The sequence below is a fragment of the Gavia stellata genome, chromosome 2, assembly GCF_030936135.1.
Source record: "Gavia stellata isolate bGavSte3 chromosome 2, bGavSte3.hap2, whole genome shotgun sequence".
Classification (NCBI taxonomy): domain Eukaryota; kingdom Metazoa; phylum Chordata; class Aves; order Gaviiformes; family Gaviidae; genus Gavia; species Gavia stellata.
In genome coordinates, this window is record NC_082595.1 from 19,268,494 (window position 1) to 19,294,333 (window position 25,840).

Below are 25,840 nucleotides of genomic sequence, written 5' to 3' on the forward strand. Positions count from 1 at the left end.
ACCACTCTCTGTGTAAAGCAGTTCTCATTAATTGCTGAAAGAGCTATCTGGCAGTACTAAGACTGTATTCCTGATGCTACGGTTTGAGAAGAGAAACAAACAAAAGATTTGGACAGCATGTAGAACATCAAATCAACAGCATCCATGAAAATCATGGATGATATCATTGTCAGCTTACGGGAGACAATGTTCTATATACCAACACCTACAAGTAAATATGATCGCTAAGAAATGGCTGCATTAGGGGAAGCTGCATCCCATCTGATGGTGATGATCTGACCTCAACTACATTCAGCTTCGTCATACCCTGGATGCTTTAGATGTTGATAGCCCAAACCCCGAGGGAACTACAACTAGTGCTCAATATAGCAGTCGTCATCATACTGCGAGCAGCACATGAAACCTGTCCATACCTCTATACTGGCTTCTCAAAGAGGAAATTCAGGTGAGATCTCAGATCCTATCTTTGTGAAACTCAGTTATCTGCCAATATGGTACTAGAAGGCATCTGAAGAGAGCCGTGTAGTGAACTGACACGTCACAAATTGCCTAAAGCAAGGGTGAAGCTCACCTGCATAGCACAGACTCTTCCCCACAGTCAATTCAAGTCCACATAATGAATTCCTACAGAAACTAAAACCACTGCAAATATTATTGGTATCTTCTCCAAAGGCAAGGTATACTTTGGTGATTTGGCTTTTACTAACGAAAATAGAGCAGAAAATAAAATAACCTATTTAATAACAGCCCTACAGGATTTACATTGGGGAAAGAAAGAACAAACCACCCACAGCAGACGTTAAATACATTGCTTAATTAATTTCAGGCTTTACAATAAGGAGAACTATATATGAAACAAAAACCCATACCAAGGAGGTAAATTCATTAGAAAACGCCACATTTGAGCCAACACAATTAGCAGTCCAGGACACTATGAAAACACCGTGTTTGAGGCAGACAAGTACCTATGCCGGAATACAATATCCTCAAGAAGATCACGCAATGCCACAGAGAATTAAGAGAGCACCTGTGCTTTTGCTGGGTAGAACATTAACACGAAGGGCTGACAATGGCTTGGAAGCATTATTCTGTAGATACTTAAATACAGATAGACACACTTTAAACAATTCAGGCAAGAGTATTTGTAATTCTTACAATATTCCATAATAAAAGACCACAGGACCAAAAAAAAAAAATCCAAATACTTCAGTATTGACAGAGTTCATTTTAAAGAATGTCTCCGGATTTTTCTCAAATACAACATGTAATATTGTTTAATTTCTCTCATGAATTTTAACTTGTTCTCCTTCTGTTTACAAACACTCTCCTGTTAAAACAGAATTTTACGTATTATTTGGTTTCACATCCATTACACTGGAAACTGGGTCTCATTTTTGTCTTGTAATATTGACAAGCACTAAAAGTATATGGAGTATAAGTGTACTATTTGAAGGTTTTCACCAAAGCAAATTATTTGCATGGTTACAATTCACGACAAAAGGTCTTCTATCCCATATTCTACATTCAATACTAGGGTATGGCAACTGATAAATTAAAGCAAATGTATGTTAAGAATCTCTGGTCTTCAAAATAGGCGAAAAAATTTGTTTTCTTCTCTTCACACAGAAAATATTTTATAGATATACTTAATATTAACCACACATTAATTTTGTTTAGCACAGTTAAAAGCAAGACTCAACTCCATTATTACTCTTCGGAGCTATCATCTTGCTTTGGGATTTATTGCATCTGTGGTGACAATGAGTGATGCTATCTTCTCTACCACTATTCTCATCTTTCAGCTAATGAAAATTTCACTTTTGGAACCACACTTTATAACCGTACAGTTTTAGTAATTCTTAGCTTCCTTTAGCAATTCTTATCTGTTAAAATTTCTGTATTGTGCAATCAATATAGCAAAGACAAGTGCCATATATGAACTGAAGAAAAGGTGATAGATTATTTAAATGAGAAATTCACAGCAGAGTAAAAGCAGAATGCAAAAAAACAAATGGATACTGTATATTAAGAATATTTAAGTACTATGAAATAGATTTAAATGCTATAAAAGTAGTGTAAGTTTACCTTTTAATCAGCTGCTCAAAAACAAAAAGTGAAATGTACTTTTTTAATTATAATATTATTCTCATCAGTGGGAAAACTCCTCTGAACTATGCCTATTTATGTCTGCAGATAGGAGATTTTCATAAAGGAGAATGAAAGTCCAACTTAATATTGTATGTTGAGGTTCTTATGCAAATAGGAATTGGTTTTTTCTTCTGTTTACTGTTTCACTAAACGATTCTGTAAGGTACATTTGCTACATTCCACACCTGAATCGCACCTTCCAGAAGAGAAAACCTGTTAGCAGCTAGGACATAGATTCACACACAGCAGAACAAACACATGCTAGAGACAGCACCAAACAGAACTCACTGCAGAAATTTTTAGTTTGATTTGCCTAAGGCAACTGAAGTAGAGAGTTATTTCCAAGAACTTGAACTAAAACTCTGAATAAAGCATCTGATACAAATTAATTTCCTTACACCAATTCAACACAGGCAAAGGGAAAGGTCTGTGTCAGATTAACAAATTAAATTTCTACTAAGAAGCTTCTGAAACAGAGAAAAATCTGGTCAATGGAATCTGTGCAAGAGTCAATAGCTTCCACTATGGCCCTGACACAGGACAGTGCATCAATAGACCTAATACTCTTTTACAAATTTCTCCAGCATTATGATGCTGTCACCTTCCCTTTTCTGTTTTCATCTCTCATTCTCCCATTCACTGTCGCATCCAATGTAGCAGATCAATTCTTATTTTACTAGCAGCAAGAGACATTTTCTACTTAGAACTGTTGAAGTAGTAGAAGACACATTTCAGGCCATGGTGAAGACATTTTCCCCTCCCTTTTTAAACAGCTGCATGACATACAAACATGTTCGATGAGCCTTTTGCCAGGGGGAAAAAAATAAAATGTGTTTACATATGGCACAGAATATGGACAAAGTAGAGAATGTCCTCTTGCAAAAGTCCATCCAGAATTCCAGTAAGAACTGAACTACAAACACATTCTGTTATTCTGTCAAGTGTTTCATGTATGTTGTCAGAAATAAGTTAGAAAGCAGATGAAAAGGTATTTTACAGATAAAACATTCTCATTACTGCAAAGCACAAGGATAGATAACAAGAAGAAAATGTTCCAGTACTTACTCCTAGAAAGAAGAGTATCTTCAATCAAGCAATGAAACTTGAAATGAGGAGTATTTCCTCTTTCTACTGAAATTGAGATAATTGTCACTTATTTCTATGGAAACATAGCCAAAACAGAGGGGAAAAAAGGGTCTGAGAAACACCTCTATATAACTGTGAGGGAAACAAACATGAATGTGTGTACACACATGCACACACTCTTCCTTATCTCTCCTAAGTCAGCCACAACAGTCATCTTGGCCACCTGGGCACACTGCTGGCTCATATTCAGCCGGCTGTCAATCAACACCCTCAGGTCCTTTTCTGCGGGGCAGCTTTCCAGCCACTCGTCCCCAAGCCTGTAGCGTTGCCTGGGGTTGTTGTGACCGAAGTGTAGGACCCGGCACTTGGCCTTGTTGAACCTCATACAACTGGCCTGGGCCCATCGATCCAGCCTGTCCAGATCCCTCTGCAGAGCCTTCCTACCCTCCAGCAGATCAACACTCCCACCCAACTTGGTGTCATCTGCAAACTTGCTGAGGGAGCACTCGATCCCCTCATCCAGTTCATCGATAAATATATTGAACAAGACCGGCCCCAAAACTGAGCCCTGGGGGACTCCGCTTGTGACCGGCCGCCAACTGGACTTCGCTCCATTCACCACGACTCTCTGGGCTCGGCCATCCAGCCAGTTTTTTACCCAGTGAAGAGTGTACCTGTCTAAGCCACGATTCGCCAGCTTCTCCAGGAGAATGCTGTGGGAGACAGTGTCAAAGGCTTTACTAAAGTCCAGGTAGACAACATCAACAGCCTTTCCCTCATCCACTAGGCGGGTCACCTGGTCATAGGAGGAGATCAGGTTGGTCTCAAAGTTAAAAAACAATACATTATGCCCTAAGAAGCAAAAATGGGCAACAGTTTCAATGGTTTGACGCCTTTTGGTGTTTGATGCTACTACAACCTACATGGTTTTACAGGACAAGCATGGCTTTTACAGCTTCAGGCAGAGCACCCTTCCCCAATGCCACCTATACTGATTCCTGCACTTCCATTTCTCCAACAATTCCTTGCTTTGGTGAAGGCAAGAAAATCTGAACACTTACTAAAGGACCTACCGTCCAGAACATTTCTTTAAGTAGCTTACTTTAATGAATCCAGAATATGCTATATATGGGGCCACCTGATGAAGAAAAAGAAAAATCCTGATGCATACGTGCCTATGTACTTCAGGAGCATTAGCTGACTGCTTTTGCTCGCAACAGTCCAGATTCTACCTCATGAGTAAAAATCCTGCATCTATTACAGAGTCTTCAATAACTCCTGTGCCTTGCTTTAACATGGACTCACATTTTTCATAATCATTCCTCTGTATGACAGCAGAAGTTAAAAAGGGAGAGAGAAAATGCTACCTCCATTTATAAAAAGGCAGTTCTTTGTAAGGTGGTATTCCAAACCAAGCATATATTTGTGATCAAAACTCACCTTGCTCTCCTGCACCACGAAGGAAACTCTCCTTAGAAGCCCACATGAGCTCCACCTTGAGAGGAGAAAACAGAACTCATCCTTTCAAAAAGAAATATTCTCCTTTTTCCATGCAGTCTATTCAGTTATGTATTTCCCTTCTCCATGCTACTTGTTCAGGATCACAATCTAAGAGAAGATCAATGGTCATTGAACTATGACAATGAACAGAACAGTCTGTAAGCAAGGTGACTCACAGACTGAGCTCTGCTGAAGCACCTGTCCCTTCTTCTCTTTTCAATTGTTAAGGAAATCTACTCTGCGCCTCTGAACCCCAAAAGTAAATGTAATTCAGTTAGTTATGTTCCACAACAGACAAGACCTAGGCAAAAATGTCTTACATGTATGTTTTCCACTAAAAATTAAAATGTAGTTTTGATTCATTAGTTATTTAAATGTAGTAATTTTACAAAAATAAAATATATAAAAAAACTTTAAAAATTCAACTCAAAATCCAACATTCAGAATTTTATTATGTGTGGAATTTTTTGTCACTGACATGGAACAAAGAATTTCAAGTAGTACAGGACTTTTCCCTGCTGCAAGAACTCTGTCTGCATGTTTCTCCTACCAGTAGCCTCTGCCTCCCCAGCACACTGTCCATCTCCTAGCTGTCACACTTGAGCTCAGACTGAATCATCACTTTTATTTGTATAGTACACAGCTCTGTTTTTGTCTGAAGCACATGGAAATTACAAAGCCAATTGCCTAAATAGTAGAAAATCCAAACAACAGAATTCCATAAACACTATTGTTATTGTAAAACAGAACTGAAATTAGCATCCAGTTTTTATTGTTTTTACTGAAGATCATCTAGAGGGTTTATTATGGTGACTAGAGCACTAGGAAGTAAAGAATTTTTTTAGGCTTGCTAATAAGTTTTCACCACTAGTGGTATCACATGGTACCACCAACTCATGCAGACTCAATTATTTTAAAATTTACTAATTACTGAATAGTCTTGATGAGTTCCAAAAGGGTCGTGTGATCTTCCAACCCTACATAAGTGAGTGCAGCACTATTGTTTAGTACTTTCAAGAAATTTGACAGGAGTGGCGTGACATACTGGCATACTGTAAACAAACAGCAACTCAGAATTTTTTTAAGATTTTTAGACTGAATCCTGAAATTCAATATGAATTCTCAAATTTTTCTCTTTATTTTACACACTTCTCTTCTGCCCTACGGATGAAGCTCTGCATATCCACTTCAATGGCTACTGGCAGAAGAGAAGCTACAGCTGTGATTCCCCCAACTGTACTGGGGAGCCCGATACAAGCTACTGAACAAAAAGAAAAATTTAATATGAAAAATTTTCAAAAGTGGGCGTAGTTTCTCTACGGATTCTCTTCCGGTTAACTACTACACCTTTCACAATTTGTCTGTCAGTACCTAGTAACTTAACCTTACCTGAAATTTTTAATCATGGAACAGTCCAATATCACACACATACAATATTGCCAGGTTAGAGTTAAGATTAATTTTCAGTTCCTTTGGAAAAGTAATAAGCATACATATAGAAAAAAAATATTTACTCTACTCACAGCCCAGTACATTTCAAGCATGAACATATCCGAAAGCCTTGATCAGAAACTAAAAGTTTTGAAACCTCATTGTAAGAGTTAAAAGAAAAGGCCCAATCAATTTAAACACCAGACGGCACAGATGCAGAAAACTCCTTCAAAAATGCAGCTCATATTTACCATTTATACCTACATGGAAGAAGATGACAGAAGGAAGGGAGAAGCATTATCACAAATGACTTATCACGTTAACGAAGAATAAAAACTGTTAATGTTTCACTTATTTTCTCTCAGTGAAAAACACTAAGAGCATGCTGCTTAACATTTTAATGCACATCTGCTTCTTAGCAAAGCTTCATCATACTGGTTTTACAATTCTTGAACACTGTGGGTTTGATTTCAAGAATGTAAAGAGGTTGCCACAGAATGTCTGATTTGGAAGGAACACTTACCACTGATCGTACAAGACAGGCAATGTATCACACCCTAGGGATTAAAAACTGCTTCTCAGAAAGCTATCAGAGATACAGATGCTTTCCTTTAACCTTCTTGTACTGCATTCCATAAGGTATTACCACACCAACAGATGCATATCTATCACTCATCTTCTCAGTCAAAGCAGAAAACAAAAAAAAAAAAGGGGGGGGGGGGGGGGGAGCAGGGGCAAGGACACGTCGAAGAACTGTCTAGTATAAGCAAGCTGTTTCCAGCAGACACGTGTAGACCGGGTGGGTAGCAGCACAAACCATTGTCATCTGTAACACAGAGATCCCAAACTTGGTCCCTCATTTAATGAAGCTTTTTCTGTTCAAACAAATCCCCCATTTTCTTCTGTGCAGTTCTGCAGATCAAATTGAGTAATTTGAACTTTCATACAAATCTTAAAAAACCCAAAAATAATAATGATCCATTCTGAGTTGGGACCAATCATGAGTACACTCTGCCTAAGGCAGGAGCTGTAGCCTATAAGGCCAAGTTAGAAAAAGCTAAGTTAGACAAACAGCGCTATAAGAATACTTGAAAAAAGGCAGCTCCAAAGCAAGGTATGCCTCGGATTCTTTATGTCTACTAGGAGCCAAGCTATACCCGACATCCTATGAAGGTCTCACTTCTCAGAATAAAGGAGAAAGATTAAAAAAATTAAAAAAAAAAACCAAAGCAAAACAAACAAACAAAAAAACAGTGTTACCCTCACTTATTTTAACCCTAGAAAGCTCACACTTGTGTCTTGCACTTTTTTTGGTAAACTAACATATGCACAGACCTAACGTTTTTATTTTACAGACTCTCTAAAAGCCTCTAGGACCAAATCTAGCTCAAGTGCAAAAATATCATGGTGTTTGACATGAAAGTATATGGAAAAATGCTATTTTCTTGCAGACCAATACTCAGATTTTAAGTATATGTATTTCAATTCCTCTTGGTATCTCATTTGGTAGACATTGGGGAGATGAGGATTTTTCCTTTGTTCTTTGTAAAGATGAAGCAACTCCATTAACTTATTTGCCTTTTATCCTCAAAGCAATTTCTATAGCCCACATCACATTTCAAAAGTAGATCAGAAATCCTGTATCGTCTGCGAATGGACTAGGTGATCAAAACTGTTTTACTTCACTTGTTTACGGCTTCTGACAAACCAAAGCTTTCTTCTTCACAAATGCCATTACAGCAAGACTCAGTCCCACCAGATAAGACACACAATTCAGACTTTTGGCAGAAAAGTTCACAACTGTCCCTTTTGTGGTCTAAATTTCAGCAACATGGGTAAGAAGAAAGAAGCTAACTCTAACCCTAACTTTCATATCTCGACCTACCTCTCCGGCCAGTGCATGACTCCAGTTTATCCAGCAGTTCGCAGCAATTTAAAATGTTTAAGGCACAAAACTATTGAAATTTACTTTACATTGGGTTTATTTTTATATCTGAGCCAGATGAACATAATTTGAAGACATTAACTTTAACTGAATGCGTTAAAATACACGCCTTATGTGATTCTGCTGCCACTCTACAAGAGAGAAAGTAAAAAGACAAGACACTAGAAAAACTCAGGGGAAAGACACAACTGTCCCACAGAACAAACTAAAAATAATTTTCCTCTTCCTCAGCTATGACATGTTGCTGGCCATCCCACCAGGAGAAAAACAAAACAAATACCAAACAGTAAAAGCAAATAATCACTTGCCTAATGAATGTAACAGGTTCTGAAATGACCAATTTAAAAACTATCTCTCAGAAAATTGAGTGCTTCTGTCTAGGGCTGTTAATTAGTGAATTATTTGCCATTCACCTTTTTTTTGTGAAAGCGTTGAGTGTTTTCCTTGCACACGTCATCTCTCTTGGCAGAAGTCTGTGCTCCACCACTTCTGTCAAATACCAGGTTACCTACATTTATGCCTAAGCTTTGTCTGAAGGACTGCAAGTCTCCAAGCAGAGTGGTGAAATTATCTTAAAAGCAAAACAAAGAATTTCTTTGCACTTCCCCAACCTCTTACCGGTTATGCTAAGCACTCTATCTCTTTGGATCTACATCTTTCCTAAAGTTAAAAGTAAATGCTTCATCTAGAGTATTTTCAGGTTTTGATAAAAGTATTAAATAGAAACTGGATTATAAAGCCAATTTGTCTTCCACAGGCAAACAGAAATTCCTTATCAATAACTTCTAGTTAGGGTTCACCCAGGTTGAATCACAGCTAAGAATCTATAATGAAAGCATTTGTAAAATGCCAGCTCCAAACCTGCCTGCTCCAAACCTGCACCCAGTTTTGCAAAATGGATTTTTTCAAAGCAAACAAAAAAAAACCCAACCACCAGGACTGACATTTAATTTCAAACAGCTTTCCCACCTCTCTGTACATCACATGAAATTCACATCACCAAATAGCAAGCAGTGTCACAAGGCAGTTATTGGAAAGACATTATAATGCTCACTTAAAGGCCGAACTCTCTGAAGAGTTACTATCCCTTGCAATACTGACATGGACAGACATGGGTATCTCTTCTTCTGCAGTCTCCCCTTTCTCATTGTGATTTCAACTCATCCTTACCTTCTGCATTCTCCTGATGCCCTGAATGCTCCAAAAGCACTTTTTCATACGTGAAAGCAAATCTAAAGCAGAGATTGATTTTACATTATAATCTTTCTAGAATTCTACTTCAAGCATGGTACTGCCTATCAAACAATTAATTATAATATTCCAGCAGTAAGATTTTTCCCCTTTATGTTCCAATCCGAAGACAAGAACAAATCCAGTAATAGAATGTCAATGTTAATTTAAGAAGAGATGAAAAATTACTTAATAACACTGCAGCAGGATAACGTTCTACAATAGGTCATGGAGGCATAAAATCTTCAGCAAATTCATTCTTCTACCACTGTATATTCCTACTAATACACCAGGGCACAACTGAAAGATTGTTAATACCTTGCTGCACAAACTTATATAGCAGAAAAAAAATTCAACTTTTATAGTCTCAGTTTCCCTAATCAGCAGTAAAATTGGGAAAAGAGGCAGGACACCTCCTACTTGGTTTCCCTTGAGCAAAGGGCAGAAAATGACTTTTAGTTAACCACAAAATTCAAATCCATATTAAGCCTCTATTTAATAAATGATACTAAATAGCACCATAGAAAGGTTTTAGCAAAGAAAGCTGTAACTAGCGAGCCAGAACAGCACAGGCCAAAAAGCCATGACAGTAATTTGCTACTAGTTTCACTCAACCACCCTCCAACTGGAAACTGAGGTACAGTCAAAACTCAGGAAACTTCCCCTTCATTAACCCAGTTATGCATGAATTAGTGTTTTGAAAAGGTGCCCACCTTTTTTGAAAAGGTGTCCTTACTAGAGTACAGCCTTTTGCTGTATGCAATATAAGGCACAATATAAAAGGGAAGACGACTTTTCTAATACAAGGCAGAAAAAAAATAAGGTCAAGATCTTGGACACAGTAAATGCTATGCCACTGTAACTTCTGCCCCACCCAACCCTTACCCTTTCAGAGAATGGTGAACCAAAGAGGGCTGAAGGTGACCCAGACATATGCCAAGCTGCAGGCTAAAGGGCTTCCACTGAGAGTCTCAGAGCTGAAGCACACTGAATTCCTTTTGGCTAAGCAAAAAGGAAAGTTGGGTAGAAACCAGCAAACATCTCAACCCTTGCACAGCGAGATGCTGACACAGGTTGTACAGCTACTCAGCCTCAGACTTGGCGGAGAATGCACAACAAAACACAGGATTTCTTCACCTGCTCGATAATATAATCTCACACTAGTTTATACTTCAATTTTCAGGTCCTGAATTCCTTAGAATTTCACTAGGAAAGGAAATGGAAGAAATTGGTTCTAACCTGGAAGAGGTTAGAATTGTCAGATGTTAAACCTACTAAATGTTATTCTAATCATGTTTCACAGAAGACCGATTTAAACCAAAATGTTTTATAAACTGGTGATCAGAGTTTAAAGACTGATTCTCAGTCACCGATCACATTTAAACATACCAACTTACAATAAAAGATGGTTTTACATTAAATATAGCACTTCCTTTTGTTAACTAAAAAAACCTACAGGATGTCTACATGCATTTACAAAGTATTAAAGCTTAGTATTTGTCCTATTTTGTTGGACATTTCTTGTTTGTTATCTTATTTGTCTATTTACAGTTTAGGAATACATTTGAATGCAAACTGGAATTTAATAGAAAGTTCACAAATACAGGAATTTAAAATTGATTACTCGGTTAAATAAGAAGTTACCCCAAATGCTTTGGTGTTCTGGGTTGTTTTTTTTTTAAAGTTTAAGACGTGCTTTGTATTTATTTAGAGGTACTACTTCTGTTAGTAAAAATGACTGCTTCAGACTGTCACATCCTGCATGATATTCCTTCCCAACACACCTCTTTACAGATTAAAGCAAAGAGCCAGGAAGCTAATTTTCATTCTTACTGTTTCACAATTTCATGTTACTCAGTAAAATAATTAAAAAGAAACCACAACTAATAAATTATTTTCTCTGCACTTCCAGAAGAGGTTACTACAACAAGAGGTAGTTTAGTATTTCCGCACAGGTGCTTAGCCAGTGACTTCTATAACTTGATGCCTCATCTGCTCCTTTGTAGCATCTAGCAGGTAAAAGCTAGTTGAGTCAAAAGAACATACGTGGAGTTTGGCACACCACTGAGGTCTTTCAATTTGTCAAGGATTATTTTGACTAGGAATGTGACAAGTTAATATAAAAGTCTAAGAAGTGAAGTAACTTCATAATGGGAAATATTTAACATGTAATTCAGAATAATTCAGAGCGTTTACATAAAATATAGAGCACAGCTAGAGAGAATGTATCTACTTCTAAAAATATAGAATGTGTATCCGCATGTGTATATGTTTATATAAACACAGAACGACATTTTAACTTATTCCCCCACTAAATATTTAGACGCACAAAAAATATGGTCTAGATTAAGAGATCTTTACTTTATTCCTGACTGTCATGGAAAAACACCATAGGGACGAGAAATTGGTAAAGAACGTCAGTATTTTTCTACACACTGAAGAAGACTATTTAAAAACCTATGTAGCCAAAAGCATTTAATCTGGCATTACTCAAGCATAGTCTAAAGAAGACTTCTGCTTGATAACACAAGCCTTGAAATGCCACCCGCACACAGATTTATATGGGTTATGTTAAAAACCTGTTTCAAATTTTGAAACCTCTAGAACAGTTTCAAAGTTTTCTTCTTAACTAAACCCTTTTAAAATCCATGAAATGGATTCTGATCAATTTTAATAGTGCAGGAAGGGTTACAAACTGTTATTGTTCTTCACAGAAATCAACTTCAACTTGAATTTTTATAAATGATGTGTCACCATACCAGTAAGATTATCTGCTTAACTTTTTTTTAAGCAGCTAGACTCTCATTTGAATACCTTGGTAAGCCTAACTATAGAACAAGGTGCCATAATAGTATACAAGGTTTAGTACTTTGATTATTTTCTCAAGTCTCCTAAAAGGAAATACACTCCCAAGTACCACTGACAACATCTTCAGAAGTCAAAAGTGAGTGAGCTATAAGTTTTCCTTCCCTGTAGGTTAAGGCACAATTTAATTTCTCAGGCTCAGGTGTGTGTACGTGAAGAGTCACAACTGACTATTCATTCTCTCTCTACAGGGAGTTACTTATTGCAGCTTGCTGTGTGAAAGAAAACTGTTTCAAGTTAAAAACAAAACAATTACTTCTCCTGTAAACAGACATTCTGTACTTTGCCACAGTATCTACAGAAAAGGCCACAATAAATATCTTAAAATTCCTTTCACCATTTACTAGGGCATGGTCAGGAAAACACAGAGCTGCTCACAGCACCAGATGTTTATGCAGTACTAACTTACAGTAAATATCTTACGAATCAAGAGCAAAAGAGCTTTCATTCTGTCAAAAAGAGTTCAAGTGGAAACAAATACATGAAGTCTGACCTTTACATCAAAAAAGCTCTTTTGGTTACCACCAAGAAAAACAGGTTCTGTTACAAAAGCTTCCAACACTCTGCATTTCTAAGCCTGTTTGATGAATATTCTTATATATTTTCCCCCAAACTGAGGCACAACAAGACCCTTTCAGAGAAGGAAAAAAAAAAAAAAAAGAAAAAAAAAGAAAAAAGAAAAAAGAAAAAAAAAGATGGACTTAAATGTACTGGAGACCTACTGCCATCCACAGCTACCAGATATATTGATTTGGAGAATATTGCCAGCCATCTTGATTTTGGATTCACAGACTCTCTTTTTTTCAGTTCAGTTGTTCAAAGATTCAAGATCCCAATTAAAAAAAAAAAAAATATTCATATTGGATCCCATCCAGTTACTTCTGACTAGCAGCAGTCATGCATCAGCTATGATTTTCATGTGCTGATTATCAAAACAAGTGACTGCTATATCTACCTCAAATGAATCCCTTACGATTAGAAGTTTCCAGTTATGTAATAATTTTAACTCTTTTAAAATAATAATTACAGGCAATAACAGAAACGGTGCAGAATAAAGACTTATATTTGAGGTATTTCTAAACATTAACTTATTTTGTCAACTGGGTAGATGTCAACATCCATTACAAGCTTCTGCATTTCTAGGATTATTTATTTCTATCACAGTTTTCTCTAGATACTAGTGACTCTCATTAAAAAAAAAAAAGTGCCAGCATTGCCAAAATCTAGCTTTTAAATTGCTGCTCAAAGCTCTTCAGCAGACAGCAGTTCCACTGAGGACCTGAAGTGATGCACAGACTTTGCTGAGGCACAGAAAATGTCATAGCGAAAGACTGCATTCACCTACACTGGGATCAGCTTTCAATTTCTTCACATATTGCAGGGCAGGGCAGGGCGTGTCAACAGAGGTGAACGAAAGCTTGTCTATTAACAACAGTAACACTATACTAAACATAGCTAAAGCACAATGGTAAATAGCACAATATATTTCATTTTCACCTTAGAAATGAGCCAGACTCTGGTATTTACCTCCACAGACACCATCTAAAGTGTTGGAGGGGTTTTTTTCCTACTCTGAAGCAAAAAACCAGAAAAAGGGCAAAAAACCACCATCTTTGGTTAAGAGAGCAACGCCTGTAACTTACACAATTACCAATGAAGAAACGCGTCTTTTATTGCTGATTTAGCTCACTGCAAACAACTTTCATGTCAGATAAAGAGAATTTAACTGGAAGCAAGTGAATACCAAGTCCACTTTGAGCAATCCTAAAGCATTTGAGATGCACAAGTTTACTTTTGGTCGTTTCTAACGCTTACAACCCCCCAACACATCTATTGGCTGTTCGTAACTTGCTCTCCATTTATATGGGACTTTTCCCACCGACCTGGGCAGAAATGCCCCAATCCCAATGCCTGTTATTTAGGAACTGATATCAAATAAAAATGCTACCAATTTTGCTGAACTGCTAATGTATATAAATATATATAAATACAAAGCAAAGTTTAGAAAGCTCCAAGGTTTCCTCCTTATACTCTAAGTTCATTAACTTTGTTCTACATGAAAAGTATGTACCCACTTACTCAAGTAAGAAACAGCTATGCTGTGGGTAACATTAGTAGCTAAAAATATGCAAATTAGAGCCTCCCTCCAAATTTGTCCCATGACAAGCCTTAATGCAAAGGAGAGAGAAAAATTTGCATTTCGCTCCAAAGACCATTACTAGAGCTACTTTTACAATCTCAGAAGGCGGACTCTATAGAAGGCTACCACTAGACTGCTCGTTCAGCTTCAGCACTTCTGATCACAAGTATGACAGAGCATTTGGGTCCAACTTACGACCTGATTGCAGCCCAACAGCTCAGAATCAACACTCCTGACTCATGGTTTCCAAATGCTTTAGCCCAGTCACAGTCACAGTTCCACATAACTGAATTTATTTGTATCAGAAGGATGGGGGGTGGCATTACAGGATGGCAAAATCCTACACTAAGCTTGAAAAGTCAAGCAGTCTGAAATTGGGAAGTGTCTGAACTAATCATCTTTGTACACTCGTGATCTGACCTCTTTAATTTTAAATTATTTTTATAATGCATGCAAACAATCACAGAACTTCTCTTTTAGAGGATCCTTAACTTGCTTACTGGATAGAATGAAGGACGTTCAAAATGGGCAGTCAGAATTTTATAGAAAGCAAAGCTCCTTTCTGCTAGACTCCTGACTTTGTTTTAGCCCCCAGGAAAATTCTGAAGATAAATCAGAGAGAACTAAATTCTACCCACTGTCTCTGCCACGGAATTCCTGCATGACTTCTTAAGTTCCACCTACTCATATTTATTTTCAGGATGTTCAAATAGGTATTCTTGGGTCCTCACTAGCAGAAGCATTCAATACCCTTGCAGTTCCATAAAGGTAGGAAGATCTATACTTTCAATGTCTAAAGCATCATAAAATTAGATGCTTTGGGGGAGGGAGATTAAGAAAGGACTACAGTCCCAAGGCTTCTCAAAGCTGATACCCAATACCTGTGGATGCTTGACATCTGTGCTTTAGATTCTTATCTACGTATAGTGAACAAGAATATCACCACCTCAACTCACAGAAATGTCAAGATAGTAAATTACTTATTTTCTTGAAGCACTAGGGGGCTGATTAGTTCTCTAAAGAAATTCTATAAAGAAAACAATTATATATTCTCCATTCAGGTCAATGTGCAAACGCTGTAATAAGATGATACAGGGCATGAAAGAATGTCTTATATTGCTTCCTATTCAGGACAATGAACGAGAGTACAATTCTGTGGAAACATCCCTATAGTGTTGTAATTAAAAATGTGTACCTTATTTCTTACTTAATAGTTAGGGAGGTTATTCATTAGAAATATTAGTGCCCATGGTGCATGCAGAACCCCCAGTGTCTTCACATCAGGACAAGGTATCTGTTTAAAGGAGACATTTTCAGCAAACAGAGTTTGCCTAGATGATATTTAATGACCTGTGATTTAAACCAGGAGATGAGGCTAGTAACCTTATGCTTTCTTGTACTCTTTGACCCTTCTGGCATAATTAAAAGACAGTTATAATGCATACACACAGATTGGATTAATTATTATGGCACCATAATCTGTCAGTCATTTCCTAAATCTTCAGTGCCAGATTCAGTCAACAGTCTATGCTTTCTGCAAAGGAAAGGAACAAAATCTTACACGTTCAGTTACTAGAGATGCAGTTATTTGGGCTATCTTTTCAAGAAAGGCCTTATCTACAGTCCTGCAGGCTTAGAGATCGCCAGCATAAGATTTCCCTCCCCCCTTTATGGAAATGCATCTACTCACAGTTAAGGTTAAAGCTAGATTCCTGCTGGAAACTATTTTAACCTACTATTATTCTCCCTGACTAATAATTAAGTGGTATTTTGATGTGATCACATGAAAAAAGATTTATCTAAAGGGGGATTTTTTTCCACCCTAAAGTTTGCAAATTAGTCCAACAGTTTAAATGTTAACTTTTAAAATTAATTAATACTACATGTAAACTCATTCACAGACAATGTTTTTTTAAAAAAAAGTTATAGTTGTATTGACTAAATCTGCATGAGCCATTTGCCCTCTGGTGACTCACTTTGTGAGAACATACATGATTGTAATAGATATATGAAAACTGGTATGAATAAAGAATGACTGGAATGTTTGCAGGCTCCACAAGAAACAGCATTAAAAGGGTAAAAGAAATGGTATGCATTAATTGCAACAGCACAATGTGATATCATTCAAATGAAGAAGAGAAACACGCTGAACTAAAGATAAAGTGTCAAGAAGATGAAGAACAGAATTGCAACTGTAGAATAGCCACATATTGGAAAGAAGAGAACTGAAATTCCAGAATTTTGCCTAAGACTTATGAGGGCTAAGACAAAATAAAGAAGCAAAAAGGTTCCTCACAGCATCCATTCCTCAAGGGTATAAAAGGCAAGTCCAAAGTGAGCTTGCTGGTATAGTGAGGGCTCAATAGCCATAACTCCATGTTCTCTGTGTCGCACACAGGTGATTTTGGCCAGGCTACCTGGATATGCATCCTGGGGCTTGTGCGCATATAGGTGTGAAAGCATAAATAGACAAAATCAACTTAATTACAGATTTTGTGAAATAAAATTGCCTTCCTCCTCCATAAGATCTGACACTAATTTGCTACACTAATTTTCTGCACTGCCACTAACACTATGCTAGAGTTGGGGGGTGGGGGTGGTGTGAATCTGCATTACATACAACCAAAGGATCAAGCTTCTCTCCCAGAATTTGGGCAATATACTCTGCCTGAGGGCCTTGAATGACTTTGAAGACAGACAGTTTGCATTTTCATCTAATATGTGCTAATGGCATGCTTACTTCAAGCTGATTTGGAAGAGGAAAATACAGATACTGTCCCTCAAAATGACCTTTCGTTTCCCAAGATAGGGCTCTAGATTTATCTCAGCTCTTTAGATGACCACTGTTACTGTACTGAACATCATATATATTTTACTTTCACAGACATTCCAGTGAAGCAGGGAAACATTATCATCTTTCAGTAACTGATGAGGAACAGAAGTGGAAGACAAAAAAAAGCGACTTGTCCTAGTATCACAAAGAAATGCTCATTGACTGTGCAAAGGAAATCTGGTCTCAAGTTCCTAGCTAGCTGTCTAGCTGCTAGATCACATTCCTTTCATATAAAATGGATAGACAATTGAGAAGTCATCAGTTACATTTTGTTCTATTATCCAGATCACATTTGTGCTGTACACCTGCTTACCTAACAGCTTAAATCACCTTAGCGAACAGCTATAGCTCCCTTACTCCTAGCTGCTGAGCTAAAAGGTTTTCACAAGAGAGGTTTTTCTTGGTTTTGCCTTGCTTGTGTATGCAAGGACTGTTTAAATGTTGTCCGAGTCAATCGCCATGACTATTCACCTAAATTCTTTCTCAGTGTCCTCAGCTGAAGGTTGTTGGTGGACAGTAACTTCTTCCCTTTGAAGATGCACAAGCATGTAGAACATGTCCATTAGAGTGAAGAGAGAGGAAAGGAAATGTTGGGGCTGGAATGCAAGAAAAAATTGCAAAGTAGACTTAACTTCTAAAATCATTGTTGTGTCTTGCTTGAATTCACCAGGAAGTTTAGTTAACGTAAAGACCAGTAGAATGCTGGATAATTTCTGCAACAATCACAAATATTGATGGTCACAGAGGTACCCTTTCCCAGTCACCTCGAAATGATAGAAAAACAATGAGCCCTTCCCTCATGGTCAGCTAGCACATAACCTTAGTACTCTTATTTAATAAGTGTTGCTTCTGGATTCCTTCCCTTGTAAAACACATTTTGAAACTAGCTCTTTTACCACCTGGCACTCTTCCTGTCCTACCTCAGCCTCCTGGGTAGCAGTACAAGGGGAAAGAGAAAGGTTAGCTGCTAGTCCTGTACAATTTTCATGTGGCATTAGCGATTAGAATCCTAGAAAACATGCAGTCAACCCTACAGCTATCCTTGTGCATTCCTAAATACTCCGCATGCAGTACTGCATAACACATCTCCAATGACAAACTAAATTTTATTTGCAAGATGAAACATTAATCTGCATCATACTTCTCAAAGGAATGAGTTGAATGTTTCTAAAACATGCTCACTAATACTGACCTCTCTTCTCAGAAAGAGTTAGATAACCTCTTTTATTCCCCGAAGGCTGCTAGTCCCACGCAGAGGTGCCATGTTTTATTTAAAACATGCTCTCTCTCAGTAACCACTTGTTCTAATTGGCAAGGCAGGGCTGGGTCCCCAAAGCACATAGCTCATTACATTCAGTTTGGATTACAAAAACACGATGAAACAAACTGCATCGAAATGTACAAATTAACAGCTCAGAAGTGCACGACACAGACATGGAATTAGATTGTAATACGGAACAAACTCCACAGGGAGGCTAAGGAACAAATCACTAGTGTCTCTATAAACTATAGAAGGTTTCCAAACGAGCAAATACACAGACCACAGACTTTTCTATAATTCAAGCAAATTGCTAAATGGGAAAAAAAGAAAAACATTCCCTCTCCTATCTTATGCACGCATTTATAGGAGAATGGAGTTACAAGAAAGTTTAATAAATTAAACCTGTGGGTTGCACATTCTAAATAGGTAACTCTGCTTTCATGCTGGCAATGTGCAAACATCATGGCAATTAAGCCATATTTCTAAACATTTTTTTTTTACATCATCAGAGAACCTATACACAAGAGACTAAATTACAGCTGGTGTTTCAACGAGTCATTTGGAAAGGTTACGAGTTAGAAGGTGAACAAGACATTAACAAAACAGAAAGGAACTGGCTTTAACATAAAGAAGAAAACATACCAGAAAACAGAACTATGAAAAACTAAAAATAATGCAAGTCTGAGACAAAAAAGGGCTCAGCTCTTTTCTTTGCTTGTAGATCAATCTGTACAATGGGACTGGCAATCCCCTGAGACAAGAAAAAGAAAACACATGGAAAATATCAGTGATGTCTTGTCAAGACAAAGGAAAAAACTAAATTAAGACTATTTGGCAGTCTTTTCAGGTAGCCAGTACTGAGAAGAGGTCATATTTTTGTTTGAGTGTAATTTATATTTTTAAACAAATGAGCCCCAGACTACTAGACTGTGAATTTAGCAAGATGCAATCCAATGAAACAGCCGCTAATGTCCTACAGGGTAGTTTGCTAATAGGACTGATTGACTGTAAAATGTTAAAGTTTTCAATTGAAAAGGCATTTAATTTTCCTAGACTGGTGAAAAGATACTTTCAAATGTGACTGGAAAAAGCCCTACTAACTTGGAGTTAGTAGTAGCCAGAAAGAAGAAAAGAGAAAAAGAAAAAACCTGTCCTACCTCAATACACAACATTTGAGTGCCAGCCGTGAACTAAATTATCCTTCTTCCACTAACAATTGTACAGAAATAGAAATACTTCATGGGCCTGTCCTCCATCAGTGCTTGCCCCTTCCTGCTATTTTATATGGGGGAAGATGAAGGAGGAGGAAAAAGGAGAAAATAATTGAGGAAAACAAACCAGCAGCTGAGCCATTGGCCCTACTGACAACCTACGTTGCACTGCTGTGCACACAATGCCTTCACACAGCCAGGTCCCAGGCAGATGAGGGTTGTGTCTTCCATACAGCATCTTTAACGCCCTTCCATACAATGCATAGCAAAATCATATTGGTATTGCCTCAAAGCAACATAGGAGCCCTGTACTCCTCAACTTCCATACCATGATAGTACAGACAGAGAAAAAAGCAGAACTCTCAAGTAACATTATACTAACTTCACTCAAAATGTGATCTCTATTTAACTCTTAAAACTCCAGCAAGCCTAGAAAGCTTCAGGTATCCTGTCCCATATTTCCAATTCTCCTGTATATATTGAGTACTAGGAACAGGTAGCATAAATATGGTGGATAATTTAGTTGATGGTACTATTTTTGACAGAAGTAAAACAATTAATCCTAAGCTTAGATAACACAACTATACTTGAATAAACTAATTTTCTATTAATTTGTATTTCCCCACAGTTTTCCAAAGAATTATTTAGCTTCCAGCCTAACTGTGTAATAAAAATTGAAGTTGAAACTTGACTAGTCTCAACTGCCAGCCAGTGAACGCTGGTTTTTGTAGCAAGCAGTCCATGTACTTCAAAATACAAAGACAGACATGAATACAGCAACAAATTCTAGCCTAATGAAGCAACAAATTGAGGCACCAGTTTCCATTAGGAGCCAACAAAGGGAATACCGTACTGCAAAAGAAACATTTTGTGTACAGATAAATAAAACTAGTACTTAGTGCTGTTTTCAAACTTCTGAAAATGCTTGCTGCTTTTCCAGCAAAGAACTAAAACATGTGGCTTCACATCAGAAATTACAAGGATATGGAAAATGCAAACGTAACAGATTTTCAATCATTCATTTTAATCATTCATTTATGAAAACTATATGGAGAAGGGCTGAATAAAGCATACTTTATCATTTATCATACAACAAGATACAGCAAAGATGACAAAATTTGAACTAGCAACATGCAAGATGCACCTGTTGAAAAGGTTTCCAGTAAGCAAGCTGAAAGCTTGACTGAGGATCAAGTTAGCAGTTGATTAACAGCAAAATCTATTTACGCAGGAATGCTGACTTTTCCCAGCTCATGCTTACGGTAGGTGTTATTACTGCCAGACAAGGCAGCATTCTAAATAGCTCCCAGGATTTACAAAGACTGAAAGAAGAGGAAATTGTGTTATTCAAGTGACTCTGAGTCACATAAAACCCCCAATTTTGTAAGCTCCGAAAACTGTGTGTGACTTAGGCATGACAAAATAAAGGTCTGCTCAACAAAGCAGAAGGGTTAAGATGCACAAAACCATAAAATAACTCTACTGTCAGACATCTGAGTGAGTTCAGGAAATAGAAAGAGTAAAGAATAGTCTGATACTTCTACAATCCAATGATATTAGTGTCTATTTTTCTTTTCCCCCCTTATCAGATTTTTCAAATTCAGGAGAATAAAAGATACTATTGAAGTTACAAAATTCCATAATCTAGCATAGACCCAAGCATATGTATTGACAATACCTATGTGGTTCCAGCAATACTGATTTTCTACTTGAAAGATTGAGATTAAAAAAATCTATAATTTTTACTCATCAAGATAACAATATTTAAAAAAATGCGTTTGATTTCAAACTAAAAAAAAAGCCCTAACACTGCACTGAGTTGAGGCCCTTAAAACTCAGAGAATTCTTGGGTTATATGGTTGAAGTATTTTCTCAAATTCAGTGATGCTGATCTAGCACTTCACAGAACATGAACATAAACATTGCACAGCTGGATTAAGAACAGATATGGAAACCCACCTCTAGAAGTTTCAGTTATACCTTCAGACAGAAGGGCTATGGAATTGATTCACAAAGCCAATACTCTAATCATCATTTCATCATCTTCCAGTTTTCCAAGTGCATCTCTCCACCAAACCATCCAGGGCTGCACTTACCTTCAGCTTCACATACTATTGAACAAGCTGAAATCCACTTCCTGCACCCCTCTTTCCAGTGCTGATTGCACTAAGCTTTCTAGACTCACAATCAAATGTATTAAAGGCAGACTGCATTTTTTGGGGTGATTTAAGTAGAAAGTCTAGTTTTACAGTTTTCTATACTTATTTGTTCTTACTTCGCAATAGTTTGTTCTGTGACTGTTCCCAGAGGTTCCAACTGAAATTGAGTTCTTGAGGTATCAGGCATTCTTTTGATGAACTTTTGTAGAATTCCTGTCTGAAAGAGCCTACTTTCTAAAAGTGGCTTTTCAACAGTACTCAAATAATGTCCCTACCTGAAGTTGATATTAAAACTTCCATAAACCTAATGGGAGCAAAGATAGACTAATAAGGACTACTTTTGAAAAATTTCATTCATCATTGTCCTGTATTTTAATCACTCAGATTTCACAGTTTACCATATTGAAAGAAGAGAGGCTGCAGTATTAGCAAAAGATGTGGTGTCACTAAGGGAGATACTCTGGCCGTAATTTGCATTTTTTCACTTACCAGTCTATATTTTGATTAAAATAAAACCCACACTTTATTGCATTTGTATTCTGGATGTGCAAGAAGTCTGAAGAAACTATACCTTAACCATCTGAAGAGCAACTGAATATGAAGCAATTTAATATGTAGGATTACACTTGTACTGTATCTGGAGACTTTGAGGCATTGATAGCATGTGGTGAGCACTAAATTGGAGACAGAACATTGTAAAGTACTTTGCAGTACAATTAACTTGAAATTATTTCAGAGAGGCTCTTGAACATTTCAGAGTCTGCTGTTTCTACAGGGCTTAAACAAAACAAGCCAGGTATTCCTTCTTCGAACACACAGATGGGGTGAAGAGGAGGCAAAGAGGGCTGAAGAGGACAGCTAACTTCAAGCTCCTCTCCAGTATGTATCAACCCTTATGTGCAAGCCAAGAACTAGCCTGTGGCAAATGAACAGCAGAATTGTGGTCGTATAGAAGAGCTTAGTGAACCTCTTAAATCTAGGTCAACACAATGGGCTCTTCTAGGCAAAGGGTTGCATGTATCTGTGCAATATCCAGCTCGTTCTTGCTATAGACAGCTGAACAACCTAATCTCTGTAATAACTTGTGAAAAGTATGCCCATGTTTAATATAAAAAAAAATGTACAAAGATAGCCAAAACAAGGAATTCCACTCTTCTTGCTATATAATCCTATTGCTTTTGCTGTTTTTTTAATCTGGGGACAACTGAGAGTGAAAATTCAGTGAATTTATCTTGATAATAAATTCAGAAACCACAAGTATTTCATCAAACAAGGCGGCAAACTGACAGCGCCCAACCATTGCCCTTTGCTCCATTTCTGTGCTAATTAACCATCACAGACATCAAACTATGACCGGGGATGAGGAGGAGAGGAAAGGCAGAAGCAAAGAATTCATGATCACGTATTTACAAACTTGTACATAGTTCAGAAGGTCTGAAAAAACAGGAAAGATAGGAAGGTTCCACATAATAATTCATACTGCAGTGTAAACCCAACAATGTTTTCATCTCTTGCTGACCTGTTGCCCTTCTCCCCTGATTTATATAAAAAGATAATGCTTAGACAAACGCAAGGGGCTTTGCTGCTCTGTGTGTCTGAAATTATTTAAAAGACTAGATTCCCTCTGAAAAAAAAAAAAAACCCAACCATTTAACAAAGTTACTAACCTTTTTCGTTGTGTGGATTTCTTTTTTCTAAAATAAAAGAGAAAGGAAACGACAGTCAAGAGAAATAATTCCCAATTTTCCCTTGCATATAAATCTGCTTCAATACATTTGAATTAATAACTTGCCATATTAAAAAGACAAACAAGAGGAACTTCCTTCACATCATATCTTTGGAGTGCCTGGAACGGTGAAAAACATCTTTTAACAGCTTACTTGCCTAAAATCTTGCTATCTGTGGTGGTTAAATTTACAGAAACAAGAGTATACACCTTTCTATTTCAATACAGTGGCTGGAAACAAAGTATAAAAAAAAGCTAAAAATATTTCAGTAACTTAAAAAAAGGAAGAAAAAAAGAAAAAAGACTGTTTTGTGGGATTGATGACATTGAGAGTTTTTGCGTTACTACTCAAACAGGACTGCTTATTTCAATGCTACTTGTTGAAGGAATCGTAGTTAAAAATCTAAAGAGATAGAGTAAATTTGCCTTTTTCCACAATACTTGGTTTTGTTCCAACCAGCAGTAGCTTTTTAAGTTACTCAAGCTTTTCAAGTCTTATTTCATTAAAATAAACAGCCTGTAAAGAAAGTCTTGAAAATTTTAAAAAGTAAGCTTCTCCCCCACCCCACCCCCAAATCACACAAATCTTTAGATATCATCTTGTATTTTTACAACACAAAAATGAACTTGATCAGAGGTAATGGCTTTTCAGGAGAATTACAGAATAGAAGCCAAGAATCTTCCTTCTTGTTAAAAACAAACAAACAAACCCCCCCCCAAAAAAACAGTAAAACCAAAATAAAAGATGCTTTGCCTAATGCCTGGCCTGCTGGCAGTGAAGTTTTGGGTACTCTGTTAAACCCAGAGTATGAGGGATGGGCCATTTTGATATCTCAGAATCAGAAAATCCACATTTCTGAGGTACACAAACAGAAGTTGTTTACAGTGCCACTATGAACATAACAGTTCTACTGAGTCAAATCAAAGACCTAGTAGCTTGTTTCTGACAGTGGTCAGTAGGGAAAGAGTACAAGAAAGGACTTGCACTTTGTTCAGTATACCCGTTTCCAGCGACCCATGGCCTTTGGAAAACAGCCCAATAAATATATGCATCATTTTGCTGAACAGCTTTTGACAGTCTTTATTTCCCATGTGTTTGTTTAATTAAGTGATGCTGAACCCAAGATCTGAAATCTACAAGTCAAAATTTATTTTTGGGGAAAAAAAAAAATTAGAAAGAGCTTTATTTTTTTTTTTTTTTTTTTACATTTTGCCTTAATTTTCAAAGATTCTATGATTTTGCCTTGGAAAACAATGACCTTAAAAAAAAAATTCTGCAAGCTCAATATTAATGTTTCTTACACAAGCCAATGACTGAAAGTTTAAAAAAAAAAATCTGAACTTTTTAATATGGTATCTGTTCCCCCGAGAGAAATAAAAAATCATGAACTATGACAGCACTTTTATTACAATTAAAAATAAGTTTACAGTACTAAATACTAGCAAAAAAATTCAGAAAGGCAAAGCTAGAAAATGCTAACAGGAAAAGGTCAATAGCAATTCCTAACATTTTACACAGTAGAAATGACCTTGCAATAAGAAAATAATATGTAGCAATTAGAATTAGCCTACTGATGAGCTACTGATGATTTAATGTTCAAGGGCTGCAAGTTAAAAAGAAATGGAGCAAGACCATTTTGTATGGTTTTGTATACCAACTTTTCATTTTTTATCCATACCATATTTCAGAGGTTATTACAAAATAAATCCTACAAAATTCCAAATTACAATTCAGGTTTATGCATTCTGAAAGCCCCACCATCCATACAGGAGCTGTGCTGACAGCAGAGCTCTGTAGTTCAAGGGTGATCCAGAATTCCATAAACTTCAAGAACAAGGTTTGATTGGTACATTTACACAAGAGGTTCTTGATTAGCAAATAAATGAAGTGCCAAAGCGAGGAAAATCTGATTACATATACACACTGAAGGAAGAAAAAACCATGCACAACTCCTGAAGGAAATGCCAACAACGTGGTTTCGATACTCTAACAAAAACACAAAACCTTTTTCTGCACTTACCAGCAAAGCATTTGGAACAGAGATTCATAGTCTTGCTGGACCTGGGGCAAAAATAAAAAAATAGAGCTAAAAAATTCATTATAATTCTAATCAATACAGGGAAGTCTTTTGGGAAATGCAGCAAGGGTACAGAGAGGGTAAGAACTTAAATGGCTAGGAATCAAAGATAAGTGGCTAGACGTGGCTGAACTAGGAACAGGGACAAGGGGAAGAGACTTCATATGGCAATCTCTTTCCAATTTAAAGAGCTTCCAAAACATGACTTCCACACATTTACCTCATAT

At 37.1% G+C, this 25,840-nt stretch overlaps 1 protein-coding gene across 3 annotated transcripts in view; it reads right to left on the reverse strand.

The window, feature by feature from the left end:
* ZFAND3 (zinc finger AN1-type containing 3) overlaps positions 1-25,840 on the reverse strand; it is a 148,568-nt gene that overhangs the window by 87,685 nt on the left and 35,043 nt on the right. For 2 of the 3 annotated variants that reach the window (XM_059830619.1, XM_059830611.1), the window contains exon 2: positions 25,557-25,597. In XM_059830619.1, coding sequence (XP_059686602.1) covers positions 25,557-25,597 — 41 coding nt within the window. Of the gene's footprint in view, positions 1-23,476; positions 23,504-25,556; positions 25,598-25,840 lie in introns of all 3 variants that reach the window. The other variant, XM_059830604.1, reaches the window with a different exon arrangement.